General features: G+C 37.5%; 1 protein-coding gene across 12 annotated transcripts in view; it reads left to right on the top strand.

Annotated features, from left to right (window-relative positions):
- LOC137031142 (nuclear factor 1 B-type-like) overlaps positions 1-21,033 on the top strand; it is a 102,184-nt gene that overhangs the window by 66,390 nt on the left and 14,761 nt on the right. For 5 of the 12 annotated variants that reach the window (XM_067401815.1, XM_067401827.1, XM_067401824.1 and 2 more), the window contains exons 5-10: positions 3,134-3,254; positions 3,673-3,785; positions 8,283-8,417; positions 8,888-9,072; positions 12,377-12,515; positions 13,091-13,173. In XM_067401815.1, coding sequence (XP_067257916.1) covers positions 3,134-3,254; positions 3,673-3,785; positions 8,283-8,417; positions 8,888-9,072; positions 12,377-12,515; positions 13,091-13,173 — 776 coding nt within the window. The remainder of the gene's footprint in view (positions 1-3,133; positions 3,255-3,672; positions 3,786-8,282; positions 8,418-8,887; positions 9,073-12,376; positions 12,516-13,090; positions 13,174-21,033) is intronic. The other 7 variants (XM_067401819.1, XM_067401826.1, XM_067401822.1 and 4 more) reach the window with 3 other exon arrangements.

Below are 21,033 nucleotides of genomic sequence, written 5' to 3'. Positions count from 1 at the left end.
CCTTTCAAACTTTTCAATCTAGTAAATTAAGATTAGATTCTTACAGAACTCTGCTATCAGTTTCTATGATCGTGATCTTGTTATTGTATATAGCATTTGTCTATATCTATCATGAAAGTTAAATGGGCAGTCATAGAATTCACTCACATCCTATACAGACAAGATTAGAATTCTCAGAGGACCTCTGAGTTAGTAATTTTCAGATACACAAACAAATGTAAAAACAGTCAAATAGTTTGTAAACTGGGCTACTCTGGTTGCACTGTGTTTTTGACTCACTAAGAACCGATTCATAATCATAAGAGTCATTTAAATGAAGCTGACTACACTGGGCATGCTGCATGTGTGTGCAACCCACAGGGACAGTTTATAGAAAAAAAAATTTCTTACCATTATTTTGGAGTACATTTTTTTTTCTCCTTTTTTTTTTTTTTTTAAAGTCATCACATAATAGCATTACAGGAGACTGCTTATATCGTTATTTTATACTGGGTGGCAAATGGGATGGCAATGCTTTTTCTTAGGATGGCAGTTGCCATCCCATGCCACCCCAGTAGATCTGCCGCTGAACCTACTCATCTGTTAAATCTGTTGAAATCAGTAGATGTAATGTAAAACATGACTTTCAAATAGTGAGAACCACTTCATATGTCCTGGCAAGTTGAGAAGTTTTACTATGTGTTGGGTGAATTTCAAAAATGTGGGTCTCAAAGTATAGCTAAACCTTTAAATGCACATTTGTCTAGCTAAATGGACTTTTGTTTTTACATTAATATAATTATTAATCGACTAGACTAACCCAAACCATTACTTAAAAATAAAATAGCTTTTTTTAGTTTATACGAATGTTATGATTATAATTATATGGATTTATATATATTCTGCAAATGAATTTAGGGAGGTTGTCTCCAAAGGGATTTTCTCTAACTTCTTGCGACAGCTTCAACCCACAAGTATAGCTAAGTAAACACACAGAGCAACACAACCAGCATGCTTTATGCTGAGGCATTCCTGATTTAGCAAGGGAGGGACTTGCCCAGAACATGTGTGGAAAATCCAGTCTAGCGGGTTTTCTGTGTGTGTGTGTGTGTGTGTGTGTGTGTGTGTGTGTGTGTGTGTGTGTGTGTGTGTGTGTGTGTGTGTGTGCGTGCATGTGTTTTCAAGTTTTGTTGCACAAGCATGCAGTAGTTTATGTGTAGACATGCCTGTTCTCATTAGAGACGATGACAGATGTTCCAAAAAGAATCTTTCTCTGATGGCTGAGGACAATTTTGCCCTCAGGCAAGATTGCCGAAGGGGTTATCAGGGCCTGAAACACACACACACACACATTTACCCCACACACAAAAAGACGCTCATATTCACCCTAAGGGTGTATGATGCACTCGGTGACGCTGTAACTGATCCATGTCACACCTAAATGTAACACAACGCTCGCGATCTGTCCCACATACAGACACACTGCCATCATTGTGGCCTCTATGATCCTCTGCTCTTTGGAAAGCACAACAGCCCTATGACTTACCTGCAGGAAACAACATGTACCAAAAAACAGCAGAACAATGGAATGTCTGTCAACTTTCTGAAAAACTGACAGTTTACTGCACACTTATGTATAATGTAATGGCCATGGTGTTGTCCTGTAATGCAGTTCAGATGAGGTTATAGTGAACACTGTTCATATTGTTGTAAGTGCTCATATTAAGTACTAGAACAAATGTCATACCTGCTCACCTGCATTCATGTGGCGGCAGGAGGTCTTGGGCTCAGTGCCAGCAGAGACTGACAGTAATTTCTCATATGTTTCCTTCACCTCAGACCCTCAGGCCATATCATGTCATACATGAAAACACACATTCTGCTAAAACTTCATGGCACGTCTCCTCAAAATACTGCAAAAGATAGAAAAGAAAAATGTGTATGTGTGAGACGTCATCATTTGTATCGTAGGAAAGTGATTTCCAACTAGGAGTTTGTGCACATCAGGGAAAATTTAAGCTGATTCCAATGAATACTTGGAAAGATTTTATTATGATTTATTAGATGTTACATGTTAAACCTATAAAAAAGCAAAATAATTGTGAATTCTCACGCTATATATATATATATATATATATATATATATATATATATATATATACACACAATTGTTTGTACATCTATCACTATGAGGACTGCCAGTAGGTGTAATCTTTATATATATATATATATATATATATATATATATATATATATATATATATATATATATATATATATATATATATATATATATATATATATATATATATATATATATATATACTGGGTTAATATTTTTTATCCCCTAACCCCATCTCTAAACATAACCCTCATAGAAAAAAACCTGCATTTTTACATTTTTAATAAAAATATTTTTTATGTATATTTAACCATAATTACAAACAAAGCTGGATGCTGTAAAGGTAGAGACCTGAAACTTGATTACACAGTCCTCGTAATGTAGGTCAAACCAGTACACACACTCACTATGATTAATGATGGGATATAAGACCACAAGTACACAAATTTGCTAAACGTATAGCTTATAACATGATACATGTGTTATTAGCACGTGTGCTCTCTGGATTCCAACACCACTGCCTTAATAAGATACTGATACAGATACAGATACTGCCATTAAAAGATATCCTTCAATGCAACAGAGTACATTAGCCAGCTAATAAATCACCAGCATAATATGAAAGGTATGAAAACATTTAAGGAATAGTAGGTTTAGAGCTTTCTGTTCATGAAAGACCAAGCTAGCTGTGTCATGCTATTGTATGTAAACAAAGAGGCTAGTGACAGAGGTTAGACCGCTGAACGGTGCTCTGGCTCTTGTGGTTTCTCTGTAGATATGATATCTCAGACACACTTCATACTGTTACAGCCCCTACGGCTGTTCTCTCTCAGATTGAGTTACAGCTACAGTCATGTTTGGGTTTGCCTTCATGCAAATTCTGTCCTGAATAACAGCTTCTAACTGAGAGCCAGAAAGAGTGTGTTAAAAGTGATTTTGTTGATTGACTCTTAATGCCAAATTGATGATGTAAGTTACTCCTCATTTCTACCTCTGCCTAACCACTGTCTTTTCTCTCTCTCATCTCACCAGCTCCTATCACACAGGGTGCAGGAGTGAACTTCCCTATGGCTGACATGCCAAGTCAGCCATATTATCAAGACCTGAACTCAGGAGTGAGTTTACACCGGACCCTTTCATCTCCTCATAGCAGGTTAGCATGCATGTTCAAACACAGCACACACATACATAAACATACACTATAAAACCTGTTTATTGTCCTCAGTGTCATTTTCAGTAAAGAGAAATTTTGTAATCAGACCAAAATCAGCTAAACAAACACAACAAAAGCTATTTTTTTTTAATATTCCATTATTTTATTTTTTTAAGGAAATGTAACCCCTATTTGAAGAAAAAAAAATTATGTAATAAAATATAATAAAAAAATAAGTAATTAAATTTGCCCCCATAATATGTTACATTAGAGATAGTGTGGGTCAAAGATAATTAAAATATCCCTTATGCCCTTTATTCTAATGACGAAATTGCTGATTTTCTTTTAAATGATTTACAGTGTCACAGTTGGGTGAAGTCAGAAGTCAGATTAATACATGTTCTTCTGTCCTCTCCAGTAAGCGGCCTAAGACGATCCAAGAGGACAGTATGGAGACTAGCCCCACTGGGCCAGACTTCTACCCGTCCCCCAGTTCACCGGCCAGCAGACCCTGGCATGAGAGAGACCAAGGTGAGAGACGACTGTTCATAGTCAAGTCTTGTTTTTGAGGTCATTTCTTTATCATGTGAGCATTAAGCTCATTTCCTTCATTTAAGCGATACTAAGAGCTATTCAGCACTGTTTCTCTCTTTTAACCCTCCCTCTGTGCGAAGATGTTTTCTGTGTGATTTTCCGCTTTCTTCAGCTCTCAGTAAAGTGTGATGTTGATGAACTGGTCCTCATTTTTGCAGCACTCCGTGAATTCCAGTCTTCATGCAAAACTGAATAAAACACATCAGTCAGCGTCAGCCTGTGGCATTCTCATAACCTCGGCTGTTCTTCTAACACTCATACGTTTTTGCGACAAGAACGATTTCCTGAAATTATGACCATTGAAAATTTCACTGGTATAAAATGTCACTTGCAACGAGTGGGACTACGAGTTCTTTTGATAAGATTGATCATTCAAGCATATTGAATTCAGATTTCAAACACAATTGCAAATTGAGGTTGCAATCTATAGGCAGTGTTTTAAAAATTAGGGCCTGTATTTTATTAAGTAAAGTCACTGAATAATTAACGTCGCACACATGTAGGTGATAGATAGGTGCGTAGGAAAGAAGACCAGTATAGTCAAAATATGAAAAAACAAAAAAATGAATCCCGCACACTATCAACTTGCAAAACAATAAAAAAGACACTTTATTAGCAACGTTTCGATCTTCATGATGCCTCGAAACGTTGCTTCTTTTTTATTGTTTTGCAAGTTGATAGTGTGCGGGATTCATTTTTTTGTTTTTTCATTAAGTGAAGTCACAAAATTGAGTAAAGTTAAGTAATCACGTTTACAACTTTTAACATTAATTCAGCCTTATGTGTCCAGAAATTGTAGGTTTTGGTAAAAAAATTTCATTCCTCTGCACTACTTTCTAGTGTACTGCAGTTGAACATAACTAGAAAGAAAGAGCCAGTTGTCCTGTTCTTTGTTTTGATTGAAACCATTGATAAGACGTCATTTATTAAAGAGAAATGTCACATTTTCACAGGGTGGAACTGTCCAGTCTTGTTTTGTGTGGGCATGTGTGTGTCAGTATTGGGTCTGGTTTCATTGTGTAGTAAAGGACTGTTTTTTAGCCCAATTTAAGCCGAGTTTAAAGGGATAGTTCACCCAAAAATGTAATTAATTAATTAAAATTCTGTCATTACTCACCCTCATGTCGTTCCAAACCCATAAGACTTTGGTTCATCTTCAGAACACAAATGAAGCTCTTTTAGATTAAATCTGAGAGCTCTCTGACCCTCCATAGACTGCCTTTGCAGCTGAAACTTTGACGCTTCAAAAAGTTCATAGAAATCATAAAACTAATCCATATATAGTCCAGTATTTTCTTAAGATAAATGATCACTTTATGTGATGAACAGATTGAATTTAGGCTTTTATTCACATAAACATTCATCAACACATCAGTTGTGGTAAACGGAAGCTCAAGCATGTTTGTATGGCGTTTGAGAACCAATGAGGTTCATTCTTGTGTGTTACGCAGCACGTTTCATCTTCCCCGAGAGGTTTGTTCTCACACGTCAAGCAGTTTCCGTTGAGCTTCTGTTATGTTCGCTGATCATTAAGCCTAACTTAAATCTGTTCATCATATAAAGTGATCGAGTCTCTTCACAAAATTTGGACTAAACTGCTCAATTCATATGGATTAGATTTACGATCTCTTTATAAACGTTTTGAAGCGTTGAAGTTGACTAGCTGTCTATGGAGGGTACTTTCTCTACAGTATACAGACTTTTTAGACAAAATCACCCAAATAGTCTCATTTTAGCAAAAAACAAACAAACGAACAAACAAACAATGTATGCGTGTTAAAACAAATCTTTCAGATGTAGATCAGACTAGCCTGGTTTCCTGTCTGAATGGGTTGCTATTTGATTAGCCATGCTTCCTCTTTCATAAAGGGGGATTTGTCTGGCGTGTGGCAACTATTGAACTTGACCTGATCTCTAAAATGGGTGTGTCAAAGGTCAGAGCAGGGTTGTGACCTTTGAGTTCAGACACCAGACCCAGAAGGGAGAGAGGGGGAAGGGGGGGCAAGGAATGAAAGGAGAGAAATCCTGTTCTAACGTTGAGTTTGCACCATTAGTTACCCTTGTTACTTATTCGCTCACATGCCCAGTTCTGTAGTAGTTAGTTCGGATCTTAAAATATTTTAGTTTTATTAGATTAAAAAAAAAAAAAACTTTCCGTGTGAAATATTAAAATTTTAGCATGTAGTCAAGAGAGATTGTATTTGTATAGTGTGTGTGTGTATGTGTGTGTGTGAGACAGAAGCAGGCAGGTGTGACAGCGTCTGTTTGAACTTGTCCCTTGACGACCAACAGGTGGCCAGTATAAGAGAGAGAGGGAGAATTAGAGCGCTAAAAAAACAATACTCAGCTAATTTATTTTTCTTTAATTGTAGTTAATTCAAATTCCATACTCTTCTCCCTGTAAGCAGGACACACTACAATGTACATATATGTTATGTTTTATTTTCCTTGCATGTACTTGTTTTTGTTACTTATGTTAGGGCTGCCAATTTAACAGGTTCATTTAGTTTGATTATTTATGAAAAAAGGTATGTGACACAAAACTTTAGTCTTCAAGTCTGTGTTGGAAACGTCTTTATTTCCTTATAAAGGACTTCATCTCATGCCGTTGTTTTGCTGATGAGCTGTTGTGAGAGATGGAGGGTTGCATGAAGAGGGGGGTGGGGTAGAATAGAGCTCATGAGAAAGTGGTTTGTTTTGTAAAACCCATATCAGAAGGAGTGAAGCATGAATATTAAAGCCATATGAGACCTTGACAGAAGGAAACTGTCTCAGCCAAAGCCTAGTCCTCATGTGCACAGAAACACACACACTGACCAGAAATATACCTTTGTAATTTCATATCAAATCAACTTTCTGAAAAATACAATGTCATTGTGCGGCCACTGCCTCAATTTAGTTACAAGTCTCTCACTCTCTTCATGTCTTTTTCTTCAGTATGGAGCAGCTCTTAATATATCAGTTTTCCCAATCTGTGTGTTCAGACACATGTGTAGTTGTTCCCTGGTCACCACACACACATTTTTTATAGGCTTTTTGTGAAGCTTTTCTTTCTCTCTATATCCCACCCACCTTCATTCTCTTCTTCCTTCCTTCCCTCTCTCCTCAAACATACATATGGATATTCCTGAGGGAGTGCAATCCTGCCTTCTAACAGCTTTTTTCTTCTTCTTCTTCTTCTTCTTCTTCTTCTTCTTCTTCTTCTTTTTTCTCCCCCCAATGTTCTGTTGCAACAGGTGTGATGACAAAATATTATTCGAAAGCCATATGCTAAATTTGGACATGTTGAAACAGGAAAATGCAATCAAAAAGTTTTTTGAGGAAGAAAAATCAGTTTCATAACCGTACAGTATAAAGCCAAAATTGTGTCCATGGCTGTCTGTTAAACTGCCGTAACTGCAAGGTTTATCTGTAGATTCTGTCTACATTATTATATACATTTTTATATCTTTTGTATAATATGTATTAAAGTAAAATAATTTAAATGTTTTAAAATGCTTTTAAATGAAAAAAACTGTAAAATAATATTGTATGGATAGGAAATCAAAATTGTCTTAATTGTCTTATCATTGGTAGTAGTGTTAAAAGTAATTTTGATAATTTTGGATCCTGAATAAGACACACAGACACATGGAATCCCCCTACATTCCAATGCCTTTGAGTAAAGATCATTTACCTTTTTCCTGCCATCACAACACTGAGAATGAGAGAGAGACAGAGAGAGAGAGAGAGAGAGAGAGAGAGAGAGAGATGGAGCAAATATGAAGTTAAATATACAGAGACGTAGTTGTGATTCATTCCTTCATATAAAGCATCTGTGCATATCCAAACACACAATCTCAAGACAGAATACACATCATGAGAAGTGCTTGCTGATATGTCATTAGCTAGCGGTTCTCTTTTCTTCTCCCTCCCTCACTTTTCCTTATTTCATTATTCTGATTTCACTGTGTCTGCCTCCCTTTCTTTTCTGTTTTCTCATCTCATCTATGATTGTCAGGGAGGAGCGCCAGAGACATGCAGGCCAAGCACTATGTCTCCTCCATGTCTGCTGATGAAGAGACTTTTTTGTCTCTTGTTGGAAGTCTATATGAAGTTAATCTCTTTCTTAAACAATCAAACTAGATAGATGATACACTGCATTTCACTACAGAGAGGGAACTTGAAAGAGAAACAGCATAACAAGATATGAAAATGTCAAAAGAATTTGTGCTCTTATGTTGTTGACTGTTTTCTTGGATGCTCAGTTCAGTAATTTTGGTGATTTAGTCGCCTAGTCAATTAGTAATTAGACTCTTTTTTCTTTTCGTTTTTAAGTTGATTTTTGAAAATGTGTCATTCTGCTCATCCCAGATTTAATTTCTTACACTGTTAATGCTTTGTGCAAGCTTATATCTGATATCCCGTCTATTTTTTATTTCATTTTTTTTTCAGCAGACATGTCCTCTCCCACCATGAAGAAGCCAGAGAAGCCATTATTCAGCCCCACATCTCCACAGGACTCTTCACCTCGGCTCAGCACCTTCCCTCAGCACCACCACCCAGGACTTACCACCGTTGGCCATAGTGGTATTACTTTTCTAAAAATACTTCTCACAATCTATCCCTGATCTAAGCAAACCTTCTAACAACCATACAACACTTTGAATGCTAATGCTGCCTTAAAGGGGTTAGTTCACCCAAAAATTCTGTCAATAATTACTCACCCTCATGTCGTTCCAAATCCGTAAGTCCTTCGTTCATCTTCAGAACACAAATGAACATATTTTTGATGAAATCTGTGAGCTCCCTGACTGCTCCAGCAGTTTAATTACCACTTTCAAGGTCTCTCTTCGTCAGCTCTCTCAGCTCATAAATTTGTTAATTTCTGACCTGACTTGAACACAGCATTATAAACATTTTCACATAGTTATTCTGTAAATGTGTGGTATGGCTTCATAATAACGACCCACGAGAAGACCTTTATTAAATTTCATTGAGTTTACATGTTGTCAAATTAAATTCTATTACTAAAGTACTTGTTCTTACTGTGTGTGCAGTAATTTCCACCAGGAGTCCACCTCCACATTCTCCACTGCAGTTCTCCGGCACTGCCATCCTTCCCCCAGCCCCTTCGCCCTACATCTCTCACAGCGCCATCCGCTACCCGCCTCACCTCAACCCACCTGACTCCCTCAAGAACTACATGCAGCCTTACGACCCGTCCAGCCCACAGAGCAGCCAGGTAAGCATGGAGTACTCAAGTACACGCACAAAGACTAACGTACACATGCATTAACCCTGACCTTAATGCAATCATACATAATTAGTACAGTTTATCTGTACCGGAACAGAGCTTTTAAATCTCATGACTGTGTGCGCATTGTCCACAATACATAATAGATGCCAGCTGTTGAAATAGGGTGTTGGTTTAACGTCTCAGTTGAAATATTCCCTTTCCTGAGACGCGCAAGAACAGATTCACATTTATAACATAACTTGAAATAACATGCAACACATGTACCGTAAATTCTCCAATCATAATCATCATGTTGTCACATGTGTTAACCATACCGTGAGCTAAAGCTGCTCTACCCCCCTAAAACTAATGAGGCCCTCATTGTAAGAGCACATGCTGTAAACACAAAGGTGCTTTAGCGCAGTTTTCTTCTCTTTCTGCCTTTACCTCTCGCAGCCTGTCTCTGGTTGTTCCCACTGCATCGGACTCAAGTTTGATTAACAGGCCACATTGTTTCAGTGCGGTAATTGACCCAGTTTAGCTAACGAACACAAAATCATTAGTGGTTTTCTCTGTCGGCGCCTTGTCTAAATCAGCTCAGAGCCGAGCGCGGAGCCAAACGACAGCCTCTCCATCGCTGTGGCGACTCTGTTTACCAGCAGCGGCGTAAATGAAGCGAAGGGGAACGAAAAGAGAGAGAGGGAAGACACAACAACAAAAGCGAGTCAATAAACACTCCAACCATGGCAGCCACTGCGCATTAGCACAAACACATATGCGCTCAATGTGTCTCCAACTCTATGAAAACTGTTACTGCACATTTAACTGGAGTTGAGAAGTGTGAGTTAAGAGAAAATAAGGGGAATATTTATTTTATTTATAATTTAATACTATTATATAGACCATTATGTCTTCATTATGTTTTATAAAGCATAAAAAACATGCAAAACACAAACTTTACCTCATTCCTGTTAATTGAAGGACTCTGCTGTGGTCGTGGTGGCTGACTCCTCCTCCTTAGCAGGTGATGGATGTGGCTCTTGGTCACATTTTAAAGAACTTTCAGCATCTCTGCCAAGCAGCTCAGACTGTCCCACTCATCTTAATTAAGACCACAAAATTTAAAAAAGCCAAGCCTCTCCAAACATTTTGTTAAGGGGAAATTTAAACTCCTTTTATTTTGGATTATATTGCGGTTGGTAAATGCTTACAGTTCCCTTTTGCTTGAAGGTATTTGATGCCTCTCTTGTGTTGCTTAAACTATGTGGAATTGTGGAAAGTCAACCTTTTTTTTTTTTTTTGTGCTATCACCATTAACACAGTCTCATTTTTTAAATTATTTTTTCAAGAAATATCTGCTGTGATTTGATATGTTGGGAAACACAGCGCTGATTGTCTGAGGGATTTCTGCTTTCTCTGTGTGATTGAAGTGACATCTCGATATGAGCGATTTTTATATCCCCGCCGCTCAAACCGTAAACAAAGGGCTCGTAGACTGGACGAAGCGTAGCATGCTGGAACTGTTACACTCTAAAAACTAATTCAGGGGACCTTTAGTCATTACTTAAATATATATATATTGTTGTGAAATAAAAAATCAAGTTCTGAAATGCTGTTAAACTTTTTTACTTGTAATTGTTATTTTATTGAGCTTGGATGACACACAAATTATGCCTATTGATTCGATATACTACCATGACTTGTCATAGTTTAACATTTTCAGTTAATCAAAAATGTATTTAATTTTAAATTCTGTTAACGTAAAATACAATCTGATAACGTGTAAACGTGTTTCATTGTTTTGATTTGTATGAACACTTCTTTTGACTTAGACGAACTTAAGTTAAGTAAAACTGGGCTGGGATTTATATTTCCCATCATGCTTTGCCCATGGCACTTGAAAGGGAGAGTAAATGCTAAAATTAAGTGTTATACAGTGTTTTTTGCACAAAATTAATGGTAAGGGATATTTAGCAGTAATTAGTGTTTTGTTATGCTAATTTAGAAGAGTTTGTGTTAATGTGGGTTTTTGGAGATTTACCATCATGGTGACAAGAGGTGCTTGGTAAGTTCATGTTACTTAGAAATGTGTTTTATTGTGTCCAAAAAGCGTCTTCACCTTACTTAAAACATTATGTTGGATCAACTTAAATAGTTCCATTCATGTTGACAATTTTTAAGTTCATGTTACTTAGAAATGCGTTTTATTGTGGCAAAAAAACTTTCTTCACCTTACTTAAAACATTATGTTGGATCAACTTAAAAAGTTGCATTCATGATGATAGTTATTAAGTTCATGTTAAATGTGTTTTTATTGTAGGAAAAAAAACATCTTCACCTTACTTAAAACATTATGTTGGATCAACTCAAAATATTGCTTTGAATCAGTGTAATTCTCCCAATTGGCTTAAGTTAAAAATTCTAGCGGAAAACGTTAACATTTTTTTTTTTTTGTTGAACCAATGTTTTAATTATTTATTAACTAGATTGGGGAAAATCTGTTTTGTTTAAAACAATGCATTAAGAATTAAAAAGCAAAACGAGTGCAAGAAATATCTGCTGTGATTTGATATGTTGGGAAACACAGCGCTGATTGTCTGAGGGATTTCTGCTTTCTCTGTGTGATTGAAGCGACATCTCGATATGAGCGATTTTTTTATATCCCCGCCGCTCAAACAGTAAACAAAGGGCTCATAGACTGGACGAAGCGTAGCATGCTGGAACTGTTACTTGGGAGAAACCACAGGGAACGATAAAGGTCGTAAATATTTGCCGTTGCCGGGGTCTGGAGCTTGGTGAGGGGAGATCGCTCTGCAAATAACACGGGGCATATAATCGGGTGGATGGGAGCCAGGATGTTTTTATGCTTGCTTTAACGCAGATTATATTACACCCTAATTAAACATTCTATTCACATTGGGGAACCCCATGGACACCATTCTCTTTCATAAAGGCCTGTTTGAGTTTTGAACTTAGGGCCCCGCTATGTGAATTCAGTCGAGTCTGTCTCCTGCAGTCCGGAGAAGAAGGAGGTAGACGCTCGCTCTGTGTCTGCGTCTGAATCCTGTGTTCCCTCAACCCCCTCTTTTTCTGTTTTTTGTATCAACTTGGAATAAGTCATGAAAAGTGCACACTCAGCTGTCTAGCACCGATGCCAGAAGAAGATGGGAGAACATCAAAGGATTGCGTTAATCTGCCTATAATCATAGAAAACAAAAAGAAATGAACATGATCATTAGCTTAATTTAAAAACATGAAACCATGTGGCCTGGTATGCTGACAGATTACTTTTTTCCTCTGAATGCCACAGCCGAACAGCAGTGGTCAGGTGCTGGGGAAAGTACCGGGTCACTTCACGCCAGTACTGGCCCCCTCGCCCCACCACAGCACGGTCAGACCGGTGTCTCTCTCGATGACGGACACCAAGCCAATCACCACATCCTCAGAGGGTGAGTTACTCCCATCTCTACTGTCACTTTTGATCAATTAAATTTGTGTCATTGATGAATAAAAGTATTAATTAATTGGTTGCACTTTATTTTACAGAGTGTACTTACATGTAATCACAGTGTACTTACTTAAAAGAATACTGGGTAATATTCAGTAGGTAACTACAGGCATTAGGTTCAGGGTTAGTACCTAGTTATTACCCAGTTTTTGTCATTACTGTAATAAGTACATAGTATGTACATGGGGAACAGGACTGTAAAATACCAAATAATTTTAATAATAAAAAAAACAGTAACACTTTATTTTACAGTGACTTTGTTACACGTTACATGTAGTTACTATGCTAATTACTATAAATTGTGATTAATTACATGCAACTAACCTAAACCACATCTTAACCCTATAGTAAGTACATGTAGTTAACTATTATAACTCCGTACTTAAATGTATAATTACAGTGTAAAAAGACACCTTTAAATAAAGTGTAACAAACAAAAACTGTACTAAGTAGTGTATTACTTGTGTAAACACCAGCTGTATTAATATATTTGATATTGTTTGAATGTATATCTAGGTTATTCGGCTCCAGGCACCCCCACTGCCAACCGATTTGTGGGACTGAGCTCCAGAGACCCAGCCTTTCTTCACCAGCAACAGGTGAGATATGACCCATCCCCTTTACCTTTCTCTTTTTTCCCCTGTTCTCTCTCAAATCCCCATCCAGCTGTTCTGTATTCCAAACAGGTGTCAGAGCTGTCAGACAGGTAGCACATCAAATAATCTGGTCATGAATTTTAGGCACTGTTGTGGTCCCGTGAAGATACGGGGCTGTCGAGACAAAATGAGGAGGAAACTCCTGCTGTCTGAAAGCTGAATTTGTTTTGTGTCAGCATTTGTTAATTGAATGCACCTATTGGGCACATGTAACATATTCTAAGACACTGCATAGAATATTATATTTATTAAGCGTTTAATGCCATTGACATTCTTGGCAAGCTCTCCTCTGTTACTCACTGTTATTGAGCACAACTTTCCACTTGCACTGTAACCACGGTCACGTTTAGAGGATTATGGTTTTTGCAAGTGTGAGTGAATGTTACTTTTATGAAGAATCCATTAGTTTCCATAAATTCAGACACAGAGTCCACCAAAAAAAAAAAAAAAAAAAAGCGCTAAGTCAAAACCGAGGCATTTTCATTTAAGTACCTAAAAATAAATACAGTGGCTTCCAAAAGTTAGGTGGACAACTAAGCCATACTTGTGTATAAATATCTCTGCAAAATATCAAAGCAACAAATGACACTAGATGACACTACGTGGCAAACTAACTACTTTTTTCAAATTTTTGCAGTTAACCAAACCGTTCCAGTGTGATTTCAGATATATTAGGTCACTTACCCTCAAGTTCACATAGACGTCCTAGCAGAGTAACCACAGGTGTATATCCTCACATTAGCTATAGATATGTCCGATTAGCATTTGACAACCAGCAAGTGTTCAAATGCTCTAACACACTTTTTTCAAAAGATCTTTCTTTAAAATAAAAGCCTCTTAGTTTGATGTTTTATTACTACACAGTGATATTCCTACATTTTAAGTGTGCCTTAAAGGGTTAGGTCAACCAAAAATGTAATTTCTGTCATTAATTACTCACCCTCAAGTCGTTCCAAACCCGTAAGACCTTCGTTTATGTTCGGAACATAAATTTTAAGATATTTTTGATGAAATCCGAGAGTTTTTTTTTTTAAATCTCCCATAGAAAGCAACGTAATTGTCACATTCAATGTCCAGAAAAGTAGGAAAGAGATCATTAAAACAGTAAAAAAAATAAAATAAAAAAATAACAACTTCATTCAACAATTACCCTGTCATTCTCCTATGCAGTTAACGTTGAAGACACAGTGCAGAGCTTCCGTGTTCTATGTCAGAATGCCGACTCATTATTGGCCGGTTCCTGCGTCAGCATCACACGCATGTGTCGTGCTGCTCACGCGTCTGCCAATACTGAGCTGGCATATGAACGTGAACACGGAAGCTCTGCACTGTGTTTCACTGCGTCAACTGTGTAGGAAACTGACAGGGTAGAGAAGTAATTGTTGAATAAAGTCGTTATTTTTGTTTTGATTTTACACACAAAAAGCATTCTTGTTGCTTCATAACATTAAGGTTGAACCACAGTAGTCATGTTGACTATTTTAACGTTGTCTTTACTACTTCTCTGCACCTTGAATGTGGTAATTTCATTGCTTTCTATGGGAGATAAAAAAACCTCTCGGATTTCATCAAAAATATCTTCATTTGTGTTCCGAAGATGAACGAAGGTCTTACGGGTTTGGAACGACATGAGAGTGAGTAATTAATGACAAGAAATGTGATTTACTTTTTGGGGCCCCTGTAGAAGTTAGACAGGCATTAGTGTATAATGTTTATACTTCGAATTCAAATCAAGTAGTTTCAGACAGTCCAATTTCATTCAGTTTTTCTACCATTCAGTTTGCTCATGTTAGAAAGTAATTGATGGATTTATACACAGCAGGGGACATTTGTTGGACTTGAATTTTTATTGCGATCACCTCCCTCGAGACCAGTTCCAACATAAAATCTATCTTGTCTCTGTGTTAAAACTACTGTGCAACAATAGCTAGTATTGTCTTCAGATAGACAAAATGATATATGACTCAATGCAGTACTTAACTTGAGCAATTTGGTTTATGTCAGGCTCGGCTTAGAAGGTATTTAGTGAAATGATCTTTTTTTGGCAAAATGCTCAGTATTGTAAAAAGAGTAGTAGTCTAGTGCGTGTGTGTGACGGCCCTCTGCAGCTTGAAAGGGCTGGTCTGAGGCCAGTATTTTCCACCCTCCTCTAATTGAATTCATCTGCACGCGGCAACATCATAATTAGTGGTTTTCTCTTGCCCTGCTCCTGAGTTACAGTAATGGCAAGCCTCGCTTTTATTGCTCTCTGGTTTTGCATACTTGGACGGGGCCAAGAAATGTAGAGCTCACCAACAGGGTCAGTGCTGTAAGCCTTATTTAAAAAACATGGGGCTGTTTTCTTCAATGAAAGTTTTTTTATAAAGATGCAGAAGTGACGGATAGATGGTGTAATTGGATATAATTAAAGGACTGATACTGATAACAGCGATTCAGTGTGTGAGCTGGATGAATGAGTGATTATAATATCTTTTAGCTGGTATCACACGTAGGCACCGCAGCTGCTGTAGTGTCTCATACGGCTCGCTTAATGCCTTTTGTTTTAGCTTTAGTTCACTTAACAGAGAGAGGGATCAAATGTAGACAGGATGATATATCAACCATCCATCATGTTTACATGAGCCGCAGCTTTTGTTTGTCCTCAAAAGTGAGAATTGTATAGCCAGTCCTGACCCGATTTAACCTGCGGCGCTTTCGTTGGGTAAATAATGTCTTCCGTACATAGCAGCCTTTATTCTGAGTGATTTATCATAGGATATTATGAGATGTATTGACACCTGTGTTCCCCTGCTGAGCTTTTGTCAGAGCGTGCGGTGTGACGCGTGGGGCGTATGGATTACAGCCGTCGCCGTGGCGTCACCTTACAGACCCGTAGCACTCCTTTCCCAGCATGCTGTGGGGCAGGGTGCTCCCTCCAGCTCAGCCAGGCCGTCTGGAAACTGAGAAAGCTCCAGACGCTCAGCGGGACGCTTTCTTTCTCTCTCTGTTCCTTAATGCCTCCTCTCATTTTCTCACTGTTCACTCAAATCTAAGCTTTTTTCCCTTCTCTCTTTACCTCATTTAGTGTTTCTTTCTTTTCCTTCTTTTCTTCTGTGCTTTTCTCTCTCTCTCTCTGTCCCTGTATTGCTTTTGTAGGGCTAGCATCGAGAGGGTCTCTGTATATGCTCAAACACACCCTTACTATAATGACTCCATTACATAAACATTCATGCCGTGTCTTTAGCCTCCATATACTGGAGTGAGTAAATCAAGCGGGTGTGTCCATACATACATAATCACTCCTCCTATTGGTCCCATAGCAACTGTTTGAGCTTATTTCATTTACAAGAACCATCTGTATGCTTATAACCCCTATGTGAGATCTTGAGACGTAGCTGCTTGTGATTTGTGGCCTGAGGTCCTTCAGATAATATGCTTGTAGTCTTTTGTCACCGCACACATACACTGTATGATATGGTGCTCAGACTCTGAAGTGGCAGCTTTGGGATGGCAGTCATTAGAGTAATGGACCGTTTCCTGTGATAAGCTATAGAGACAATTCATCCAGAGTATGGACAGTGTCGCATAGAGCCGTGGACATGTGTTTATTGGAACAGAAATAGAAAGCTCGGTCAACTACACTAGTGTTTTAAAGGCTGACAGTGTTTTCTAGAAAGCCAGCCGGCCGATAACCAGAATAATGCTGATATATACATAATTAAATGAACACTATAATTACTCTAAGTTAGTTACAGACTATCATTTGGCCATTTTGACAATATCTGCTTTAGACGATAACTGTGACCGACTTGCCGATTTATTGTTCGTGCTCATTTCAGTATGTCTTTACATTTTACATGCTCACTTGAAGTTAATCTTTAAAAACTGTTGTTACTGTAAATTGTATTTTGTGTAGACACACCATAGGGGTCAGAAAAAAATGCATTCATTTGACCAAAAGTGTCAGTAAAGGCTTTTGCCATCAAATTACATTGTAAAATATATTAAAATAGAAAACCGTTATTTGAAATGTTAATAATATTTCACAATATTAATATTTTTGACCTGATTTTTTAATCAAATAAATGAAGCCTTTTGAGCATAAGAGGTATATTTCAAAAAACTTCTTAATGACCCTAAATTTTTTAAAAGGCAGTTTGTATGCTGATTTAGGGCTGCATGATTAATCATATTTTATTCGTGATCAGGATTTCTGCTTATCACAATTAATTATAAATAATTGTCATGTTATTGGCAATTTTCCACATTTTCATTTTCTTGCGTTGTTAACAGGCCTCCACAAACTTTCATTCTTAGGGCTCTTAGATGACAAATGTTTAAATTCCCCAATTAGAGCTTTTCTCTTAATGGTTACATTTTCTGAAATATATTTTCTCCCAACCTGGCAACCATGAATATACTATATTAAAAGTATAAATAATAAATATAGTATTTTAATGTGTTTAATGCTTGTTTAACGGTTTGTTGGTATAATATTTGTAGAGCTAGATTTAAAGCCAATTTAAATATTCAAGTGCAAGAAAACGTGAAAGGGAACTCAATTCATTACTCATGCGCAATGTGGAAAGTTTTCTGTGGGCAAACATCCAAAGCACTCACCCAGAAACCCGCGTCTCAGACAGCACTCGAATACTGAATTGAGCTCTCTTTCACATATTCTTGCACTTGAACAGACATATTCAAACAAAATTATGTCAAAATCCCCGTCTTGGCAAGTATCCTCTTAAACATAGTTATGTCTTAAGTGAACATAAACAGTTGAGAAATAAAACGCATGTGTAACAGTATATTGGATCTGTGCATTAGCTCTTAAAGCCACAGCAGCCAAATATTCCTGCTGTCATCTGTGTTTTTAATGTTAATAAGGCAACAAAAAACAACAAACAATCACTCATTGCTCTTGACCGAATAACTTTTGTTACTTTAATAAGGATTAATCTATGTTTCATGGCTTCTAAAAAATGTTTATGGCCAGTACCTTTTCTTAAGTCACTGGCCATTGGCAGGTGTGGCAAAAAGTTTTAGGCCGTGTTTGTAAATATAATGCATCAGACAGACATCAGATGACCAGTTATTGACAGATATCCTTTTAGCAGTGGCGGGTGATTCTGGCCCTTGAGATCCATCCATCGAATTGGATCTCGAGGGCCAGAGATTTCCCCACTTGCCTTAAAGTATGATCACAATGGCCCTGTTGTTAAATCAAGCTCATTCACAACTTACTCAAAACACAAACACACAGGGGAGAATGACAGATGAGCATTCGTGCACACAACCCAACAGCACCTGCTCTAGACTGATACCCCTGTGTAATGTGTTTGTGAAAACACCAGTGATGAGAAGATTTCATTAGCCACTTTCCCCAGGGGTTCTTCCCTTTCTCTTTCAGCATTTCTGCTCTCCCTCCCTTCTCTCTCTCGGCCAGTGATCACAATCTTATTTGGCTTTATCTAATGTAAACATGCTAAAGCACCCACCACTCACAGCTGTGAAGGTGCTAGCACTGCTGTAGCATACCTCTGTGATCCGATCCGCTAGTGCCAGAGACAGATGGCACCCGTGATCAGGTAACTGCCGACCTCAAGCTTTGAGCTTGTCTCTCACTATTATGTTTTTGATGCCAACATACTGTGGCATTTTTTTTACCTATTTTACCTGTTCCATTGCAGATAAGACCACTTAGTTCATTTAATAGTGTTATTCCACTTAAATAACACTTGTGCTTAGATTAAAATTTAAGGTATATTGGGAGAGACTGGTTTATATATATATATATATATATATATATATATATATATATATATATATATATATATATATATATATATATATAAAATGTACATATCGACATGTGGGGTGTTGGCATCATCATTTCACAAAATATACGGATAGGCTGTACACACGAAAATGCAAAGGCACCGTTTTCAGGTTTATCCACTCTGGGACCCGGTTTCAAAAAATAGCGGTTTCACCTTCCGTAAACGGCAGGTCCGTATGGACGAAACACCTATCCGATACAAAATTTGTGCATATACACAGAAACGCGTCTACGTGTGGACGGGGCCTCAGTGCTGACATTTTTAAGAAACCTTTTTTTAACCAGTACCATTGTTTTTTTGTCACTTTCCAATTTATTGTGTTGGTTGTGTTTTTGGTCTCTGTTTAATTAACCAAATCTGAAGATCTGAAATCTCCCCTCTTAATTCCAGAGAACTTAAACACAGAGGCTACATGCAGTACAATACATCTAGGAGCCTTTCAGCATATTGTATGAGTGTGTGTGTTTTTTCAATGTGTGGGGTCGACCAAAACAGGATGAAGGAATGTGCACTACCAAAACAGTCTGATAGCTGACCTCAGACTTTGCCCCAGTGCCATTGTTTTCTGGCTTCAGGTCACTCGAGAACACACACACACACACACACACACACACACACACACACACACACACACACACACACACACACACACACACACACACACAGTGTCACACTCGTTGCTGGAGTTTGTTAAAGTAGAGTTGGCAGTACTGACGGAGGTGGATATCCGCACACAGCAATGTGAAAATACCTCACATATTTCTCTGTTAGTCACTCTTCAGAGCATGTTCAGCTAAATGTCACTTTATTCACAAGATCAAAACATTTTTCTTTAAAGAAATTAATAATTGTGTTCAGCAAGGATGCATTAAATTGATCAAAAGTGACACTAAAGACTACTTTTTTTTTCTAATCATCAGAGAATCCTGAAAAAAAGGTCCTCTACAAAAATATTTTCCATTTTTCCGCAAAAAAAATATTAAATATTAATATTAAACTATTTTCAACATTGACAATAATAAGAAATGTTACTTGAGCACCAAATTAGTCAATTAGAATGGTTTCTGAAGGATCATATGACAATGAAGACCGAAGTAACGGCTGCTGAAAATTTCACAATATTACTTTTTACTGTATTTTGGATTAAATAAATGCTGCATTTGTGAGCATGACAGACTTTTTTACAAAGAGAAAAATCTTACTGACCCCAAACATTTGAACACCAGTGTATAATATGAATTAAAGTTTAAAAATATAGTAAAAAATAATTGATTTACACATAGTTACAATGTAGGTACAATGTACAACATAATGTAGTTACCGTGTTTTCCCTGCTGAATTTGTAGTACATATAATTTGATATATATCCACAACACCCATGACAGGACCCCCATGCTACTAGTGAAGTTCCTGTTGAGTGTTAGCACTGCTCACCTAATTTATGTGGCTTTCACTCTGGGAAATGTGTATTTCAGCCACCCGAATGTCTCCGGGTGAACACTAAAAAGCATCTTTGAAGTAAATATAGAAAATCAATTATTCACCCTCCTAGATTTATTGCAGTGGAAAGGGAGTCTACAGGTACTTTCCAGAAATGGCAAGAACTATTGACAGAGTACCATTGAATATTCAGAGAGCGAATATACCTGATGAAGGCTCATATAGCACTTGTGTGTCTGACAGGGTGTGGACGTGCATTAGCAAAATGCTATGTTCGATAAAATGTCATGATTTACTCTAATGCCGTTGTTTGTTGATGGCTTCTCACACTTCCATGCATACAAATTGTTGCATGCTTGTGTGTAAATGTGACCAGTTGTTTATTTTTTTCCTCTCATCCACACTGACATTTTCAAAAACTGGTGCTTTGTAAATTGTGACCAAGATTAATCTCTCACATAGGCATAGCATGTTTCATGTTATGCTTCAGTGAAAACAGGCTGCTTTGACAGTATCTAACAGCAGTGAAGTGACTGTAACTGCA

Source organism: Chanodichthys erythropterus, chromosome 11, assembly GCF_024489055.1.
Source record: "Chanodichthys erythropterus isolate Z2021 chromosome 11, ASM2448905v1, whole genome shotgun sequence".
NCBI lineage: Eukaryota > Metazoa > Chordata > Actinopteri > Cypriniformes > Xenocyprididae > Chanodichthys > Chanodichthys erythropterus.
This window is presented reverse-complemented; position numbering and strand designations above follow the sequence as displayed.